The 7,786-nt window shown below is 50.3% G+C and overlaps 1 protein-coding gene across 1 annotated transcript; it reads left to right on the forward strand.

Moving 5' to 3' along the window:
• The first annotated feature begins 2,417 nt into the window (after nt 1-2,417).
• LOC123149296 (serine/threonine-protein kinase STY13) lies at nt 2,418-4,949 on the forward strand. The gene is made up of 3 exons (XM_044568930.1): nt 2,418-2,625; nt 3,156-4,171; nt 4,252-4,949. Exons 2-3 carry the CDS (start codon nt 3,228-3,230, stop codon nt 4,589-4,591), a joined length of 1,284 nt encoding a protein of 427 aa, XP_044424865.1. The 5' UTR covers nt 2,418-2,625; nt 3,156-3,227; the 3' UTR covers nt 4,592-4,949.
• Nucleotides 4,950-7,786: the final 2,837 nt, after the last annotated feature.

Raw genomic sequence — 7,786 nt, forward strand, 5'->3', positions numbered from 1 at the left:
TTACCTGTCTGGGTTAATTCCTGCCTATATAAACATCGGGTTGTGGCTAGGTTGCGTTTTATGCTTTTCATTCCCCATTTCAGCCGAAAGGCTAGAGCATAGACATATGCAATTACCTACTATAATTGACGGCCCTCTTGATTTCAATTGGATCTAACAAATTGGTAAGCAGAGCCGATGTTGGTCGGCGGTGATGTTCGATTCGGTGGTTCCCCTCCGTGGAGAGGTAAAATCACACCCAAATTCCACCCTATTTTCGTCGGCGGTGACACTTGACCCATGTTGGCGTTGGTGGCGACGACCGGGTCACGATGGCGTCGGTGGAGAAGATCGGATTCATGGTGGCGTTGGTGGAGAAGATCGGATTCATGATGGTGCTGGTGGCAGCGATTATTCGGGAGCAGACCAGCAAGGAGGATCTGTGCAACATCGGCGGCGGCAGGATCTGAACGGAGGGTCTGATTACCGGTACAGCGGCAATGAAATTCTTGATTAGAAAAGGAAGGTATGGCCTGTTGCTAGTAAATTATCTTGCATGTTTTAAGATGTTTGTCATGTAACTTGTAAAGTTTTGATATCGTGATCCCTCGATGGCACCCCATATCTATTTGTGCCTCTTGTCATGATGGTTCTTGTGTTTTCTAACTAGGTTGTGCCTTCTTTTGGATGTCCATTTTTTCTGGTTTTTGGCCTGGTTTTCCTTATAAATGGGGTCAACTTGTTTAGATTTTCGACCCGGTTTCCGTTATAAATTGGATCAATTTTTTTTGAATGAGATCAAATTCAGGTGGGGAGCTCTCCCCCGGTGACTGTTAAATTTTTTTTGAAGTCATGGACTGTACTTGCGAAATTAAACTGCAGCAGAGTTTCCCTTCCTTTTTTGCGTGCCGTCGACGTGTTAGGCGACAGGCTGGTCACGCTCATGACCAGGTCAGCGTGGGCATTGCCCCACGATCATTCCCACGATCGCCACTACTCCCATGTATGAGTCCGGGTTCCCTCCCGCATATATATGTACTCTGTATCCTCTTGTATGAATCAATGAAAGCACTCTTAAAGTTAACATGGTATCAGATACGGTTTAGATCCTCTCTTTCCTCTCCATGACGAACCCAGGCGGAACTCCTTCTCAGCCCGCCGCCGACAGCCACACCTCTCCGTCCACCGGCACCCAAACCTTACCTGCTCTCTCCACCTCCACCGCTCTCTCCATCCCCACCGCCCTCTCCTTCAGCGACACCATCACCGACATTACTCCGTTCATCCCCATCGTCCTCGATCTCAACAGCCACAACTACTATCACTGGCATCATCTTTTTGAAATTCATCTCGGGCGATGTTCTCTCCTCCATCATATCTCTAAAGCTGGCATGCTCGAGTGTCACCCCTCTCGCACCCCCGCAGACACTGGCTCTAAGCTTTCTTCTGCTGGTGACCCTGTCCCCGACCCCACCTACTACCGCAGTATTACCGGTGCTTTGCAATATATGACTCTCACTCGCCCCGATCTTGCCTACTCTGTTTAGCAAGCATGTCTCTTTATGCATGATCCCCGCCTGCCTCATCTCAACCACGTCAGACGTATTCTGCGCTATCTCAAGGGCACTCTCGATCATGGTCTCACAATCACTGCTTCCTCCCCCGCTTCTCTTACAGCATACTCTGATGCAGACTAGGCGGGGTGCCCAGATACTCGACGGTCTACCTCTGGTTACTGCGTGTACTTGGGTGATAACTTGGTTTCTTGGTCCTCGAAACGGCAGCTCACGGTCTCTCGATCTTCTGCTGAAGCTGAATATCGCTCGGTTGCTCATACTATGGCGGAAACAGTCTGGCTACGTCAGCTTCTTGGCGAGCTTCATCGACCCATTCGGCAGGCGACGATTGTTTTTTGTGATAATGTTTCAGCAGTGTACTTGTCTTGTAATCCTGTGCAGCACTGTAGAACCAAGCACATAGAGATTGACATACATTTTGTAAGGGAGAAGGTAGCTCTAGGTGAGGTCCGTGTTCTTCATGTTCCTACCAGTGCACAATTCGCGGATATCTTCACCAAGGGACTGCCACCAGCTTCGTTCTGCGACATCCGATCCAGTCTCAACGTCGTCGAACCCGCGCTGACACTGCGGGGGGGTGTTAGGCGACAGGCTGGTCACGCTCATGACCAGGTCAGCGTGGGCGTTGCCCCACGATCATTCCCACGATCGCCACTACTCCCATGTATGAGTCGGGACTCCCTCCCATATATATATATGTACTCTGTATCCTCTTGTATGAATCAATGAAAGCACTCTCAAAGTTAACACGACGGTCCCGGCCCAGGAGCTGAGGGCTGGGCTGAGATGGGCCGACGAAATCTCAGTTCACATTATCCTCGCTCGCACCGAGAAGACGGTGAAAAAAGAAAGAAAGAAAAAGAGAGAGCGAGGCCGACGGGGAATCCATCCCACAGTGAGCTGTTCTTCTCTCTTTCTCCCCTCCACTCCCGACTTCCTTCCCTTCCCTTCCGAGTCGTCGCCTCGCAGGCAGGCACAGCACGCCAATCCGCCCCCGGATTCCCCCCGCCGTCCGGCCGCCGCCGCCGCCGCCCCCCCTCCTCCGGCCTCCGCCCCGCTCCCGGCCCAGGTACGCGCGCCGCGCCCAGTCCGCCCAATTTCTTCGCCCGCTGTGCTAGGGTTGCGCTTAGTATTTCCTTCTTGTCGGCCGCCGTCGTTCCGTCCATCCATCCGTTGGCCGGCCGGCGAGAGAGGCTGGCCTAGTTTTGGGGGCTCGGTCGCCGCTCCCGCTTGCTGGATTTTGGAGGCGATTGGTGGTCTCGGCAGGGGGAGGGCCGAATTAGCATATTTGTGCGAGACAGCCTACTTTTAACCTCAAGGGTTAGTTTAGTTTGGTTTAGGTGGGGAATGCGTAGGTAGGAGAGCTTCAACGCCGTGTCTTGTATCCGCCGCGTGGGTGAAGCTCAATTTGGTCTGTGTCAAACTCAAATATAGGTTATTTTTGCTGCTGCTGGATGGATGGATGGATTTTGGGGCCTCCTACCCTTGCCCCTCAGCCGTGCAATGGGCCAAATTTACCTTCTGCTGTGTAGGTTAGGTTATATGTGTTGCACATTTAGATGTAGGCAGTAATATACTCTGTCCTGGTTATATATGCAGGGACCATTTCATTGCTGGAGAACATATCATTTCCAGAAACCTTGCCATCAGTGTGTGTTGCATCTTTGAAAGATGATTGAGGGGGCAAGGTTCCACAATATGTTAGGTGGTGGTGGTGCTGGCATCGGCGGCGGCAGAGGGAAGCTGGAGAACGAGGGCAACGGCTTCTACGACATGCCGTATTACCACAAGGTCGGGGAGAGCTCCCACATGTCGGTGGACAGCGCGGACAACATGAACTCGATGAACTACGTCGGCGGCTCGGTCGCCATGTCGGTGGACAACAGCAGCGTGGCCTCCAACGAGTCCCGCACCGTCATGCTCAACCACCCGGGCCTCCGTGATGTTCCCACACCAAACTATTCGGTTTGCAACAGCGTCATCTATCCCAACAAGGCTGCCGCGTCTGTCCTCAAGGAGGATGCGTTGGCTCGGGTTTTGATGGACCCAACTCATCCAACGGAGATACTCACTAACTACGAGGCGTGGACCATTGATCTGGGGAAGCTGGACATGGGGGCTCCTTTTGCTCAGGGGGCCTTTGGGAAGCTGTATCGGGGAACGTATAATGGGGAAGATGTTGCCATTAAGCTGCTGGAGAAGCCTGAGAATGATCTAGAGAGAGCACAGTTGATGGAACAGCAGTTTGTGCAAGAAGTTATGATGCTTTCCACGTTGAGGCACCCAAATATAGTAAGGTTCATCGGGGCATGCAGGAAGTCGATTGTTTGGTGTATCATTACTGAATATGCAAAAGGTGGCTCTGTCAGGCAGTTCCTTGCCCGAAGGCAGACCAAGTCTGTGCCCCTGAGATTGGCAGTGAAACAGGCGCTTGATGTTGCCAGAGGAATGGCATATGTGCATGCCCTGGGATTTATTCACAGGGATCTGAAGTCAGATAACCTTCTAATTTCAGCAGACAAATCCATCAAGATTGCAGACTTTGGAGTTGCTCGAATCGAGGTAAAAACCGAGGGAATGACTCCAGAGACAGGAACCTACCGCTGGATGGCACCGTAAGTCAATTGCATCCACTACCGATGTTTTTATTTGTGCAAATATCTCTCAGATATGCTGATGTCTTTTGTGCTTACAGGGAGATGATCCAGCACAGGCCTTATGATCATAAGGTCGACGTGTATAGCTTTGGGATTGTGCTGTGGGAGCTCATGACCGGCATGCTCCCCTTCACAAACATGACAGCAGTTCAGGCCGCTTTTGCCGTGGTAAACAAGAACGCCCGCCCTGCAATCCCGCAAGATTGCCTGCCTGCTCTGAGCCACATCATGACGCGCTGCTGGGATGCAAACCCTGAAGTCCGCCCGTCATTCAACGAGGTCGTCACCATGCTCGAGGCTGCCGAGACGGACGTCGTTAGCAACGTCCGTAAGGCACGGTTCCGCTGCTGCATCTCCGAGCCCATGACCACCGACTGAGACTAGTGCCAGGATACAGAGTACCAGAAAATGAAAAAATGGGAAGAAGAACGAGGATGGGAAAGGAGGCGACACAATCTCGATGTACAGACCACACTGATACACCTGGGCGTTGCGTGTGCCTGCCTATCCGAAGGTCTGATGGCTGCCCTGGGCTAAGCTAGGTTCTTCATTGCTGCTTTCTACTATCTTGTCTTAGTTGCATGGGTTGGAGTGATTGTTTGCCAAGTATGAATGATGGTACCTTGTATGTTTTCTGTTTTCTTGGAAGGATGCTATCTGGTATGTTAACAAGGAGCTATGGTATGTATTCTCCGCAAGCAAAGAGCTATCTTGTCTTGTGTTGATAGCAGCTGCATATTCTGAGTTGCCTTCTAGCTTTTGTGTAAATCTGTGTCCATTGCCTGAAGCGTCGGCCTACTGTTGGTCTAGATGTTTTGTTGATTTGAGATTTGAGAATTGTGATGACTGTGTGTACTGCCATTCTTTTCACCTCCAAATGCAGCCGATATTCTTATTAGATTCTTCTTCTTTCTGGATCAATTGTCTATGTCAAAAGCTCAAAGCTGAAATGTATGTGCTTGCTTGCTCACAACGATCCTTGGTTGGATTGATGTCTGCCTTCTTCAGTTCAGATTGCGGGGCTGCTGATCGATGGACCGCATCTCCATGTTGATCTGATCAAGGTGCAGTGCCAAATTCTTGAAAGGAAAGAGTGCAGCTGAACCTCTTGATCGACCAGATAATCAAAACTCCCTCTTACATTTGAGTGGCTCCTTTTGACAATACAGATTGAAGGTATGTTACTGAGCAACTGTCATGTGGGGTTTGGGGCTGAAGGTAGATAGCCATGCCATTTTGGACTTGAAGCGGACATTAACCATTAGCAAAAGAGGGAATGGATAACTTTGGATTTCATGTCTGGAGGATAACACACAGTTATAGCACATCTAGATGTGCTTTAGCAAAACTGTAACACATATTCTGGGCGATTCATTTGAGCGCATGGTCTTGCGGATTGCTTGTTCTTCAGCATCGTCAGTGTCCCAAGTCCTTCTCTCATAGCAGTCGCGGTTTCTTCTCTTCTGCAGTGGTGTGAGGCTTGCTAATTCAGCAGAGCGGTTCCTCATAGTCTGTGGTTGGTGTCTCTATGTTGAGCTTGGCGTGTATTCGCTTGTGCTGGTTTTCGCTTGGTTCTCCGTAATTAATTGAGCAACTCTCTTCTTCTTAATTAATAATAAAAAAAGCAAAAGCTTTTGCCTCGGTTAAAAAAACGAAAATGTTTCCTTTTTCAACTAATCCAAAATAAAATTTGTTCACCGGTGTTGGCCTATCTTTGTATTTCGCTCAATAACGGTGTGTTTGTGTATGGCTTGACTTTTCTTTGCCTTTATTGCATCTATTTTCCACGAGAAATTTGATGAAAAATAACAAATTTATTTTGCCTTTGGCAGAGTAACCAGTGTTCGCCGACTAGCCCGCGCTCGCAAAGAACTCACACACCCGCACTCTCTCTGATCACGATTAGAAATCGGAGTTGGGTTCCCATCCTAGCCAAGGGCAGCCCGGCGATCCCCGGGTTCGACACCCGCACGATGGCGGCGATGGCGTGCCCGCTCCCCGAGACGACCCACGGCATGACCTCCAAGCCCTTCTATGCGTCAGCCGCCGGCGACAGGCTCTTCGTCATGGCCTACCGGTATATCGAGGAACTCGGCCCGCGGCCGCCGCCCGACGACGACAAGCCCCCGCCCGCCTGGTCCTGGTCCGGGATCGACAACGACGCCGACCCACCCTTCTGCCCCCAGTACGTCACCTGCCACGCGCGGCACCCGGACGGGCGCACCGTGTTCGCGTCGGTCGTAGGGTGGCGGCCCGGCATCGCGCAGGTCCGCCAGCGGAATCAGATCCTATGGATCAGCACGGTTAGATCTTTCCGGTACACCTACCTTCTCCTGGTCCAGATGAGGAACTCTCGGTGCCGGTGACAGTGACCGGTGATGGCAGTGAGTGGATGGTGGTGGTAGTGGAGCTTCCCGTGAGCACCGCGCTAACCCTAGATCGGTAGGGAATATCGGTGGGGTTTGCGGCATCAATTAACCTTGTGAGTCGTGCCCCGGCCCCCACCTCTGTTTATATAGCGCGGGTCACAGGGGCCCACCAACCATAATGGGTTGGGCGCCCCCGATCAGGGCGCATTGACCAAAGGCCTGGCAGGCCGTTGGCCCTGCATAGAGGAGATCAACCTAACATTCTCCCCCTTGATCTCAACTTTACTTTTAACTTTATACTTTCTAGTTTATTTGTTTCATCACATATTGGTACATAGAGCATGTTTCATCGTAACAGCTCAATTGCCGATAGAATCATACAGCTACAACATACGTTATGTTCAGAAACAAATTCTGTTCCTTTTGGGCCTATCCAGAAATCATAAGGCTTTCCCTTAAACCCATGCCGGCTAAGTGTTCCTTAAACACATTGGGTGGTAAGCCTTTCATTAGCGGATCCGCAAGCATATCCTTTGTCCTTATATGCTCGAGACTTATAGTTTGATCCTGGATTTTATCTTTCACAACATAATACCTTATCTCTATTGTTTTGGCAGCATTACTCGACTTGTTGCTGTGAGCGTAAAATACTGCGGGTTGGTTGTCGCAGTACATCTTTAGTGGTTTGTGAATACAATCTACCAGTTTCAAGTCGGATACAAATTTCTTTAGCCATAACGCCTGCCCCGTGGCTTCGAAGCATGCTATGAATTCTGCATACATCGTGGATGATGCAACTATCGACTGTTTGGAGCTTTTCCACGAAATAGCTCCCCAGCGAGAGTGAAGACGTATCCTAACGTGGATTTTCTATCATCTCTGTACCCCACAAAATCTGCGTCTGAATACCCTTTTATCTCTAGGGAATCACTTCTCCTGTATATTAGCATGTAGTCCTTCGTGCCTTGCGCATAACGCAATGCTTTCTTTACCATCTTCCAGTGCTCCATGCCTGGATTCTCTTGATATCTACCGAGTCCCCCGGTGATAAAAGCTAAGTCAGGGCAAGTGCACACTTGTGCATACTGTAAGCTGCCAACTGTCGAAGCATATGGTACTGCTTTTATTTGACCGATCTCGTACTGGTTCTTGGGACATTGGAATTTCCCAAAACTATCGCCCTTAACTATAGGAGCAGGTGTGG

This window comes from Triticum aestivum, chromosome 7A, assembly GCF_018294505.1.
Source record: "Triticum aestivum cultivar Chinese Spring chromosome 7A, IWGSC CS RefSeq v2.1, whole genome shotgun sequence".
Taxonomy (NCBI): domain Eukaryota; kingdom Viridiplantae; phylum Streptophyta; class Magnoliopsida; order Poales; family Poaceae; genus Triticum; species Triticum aestivum.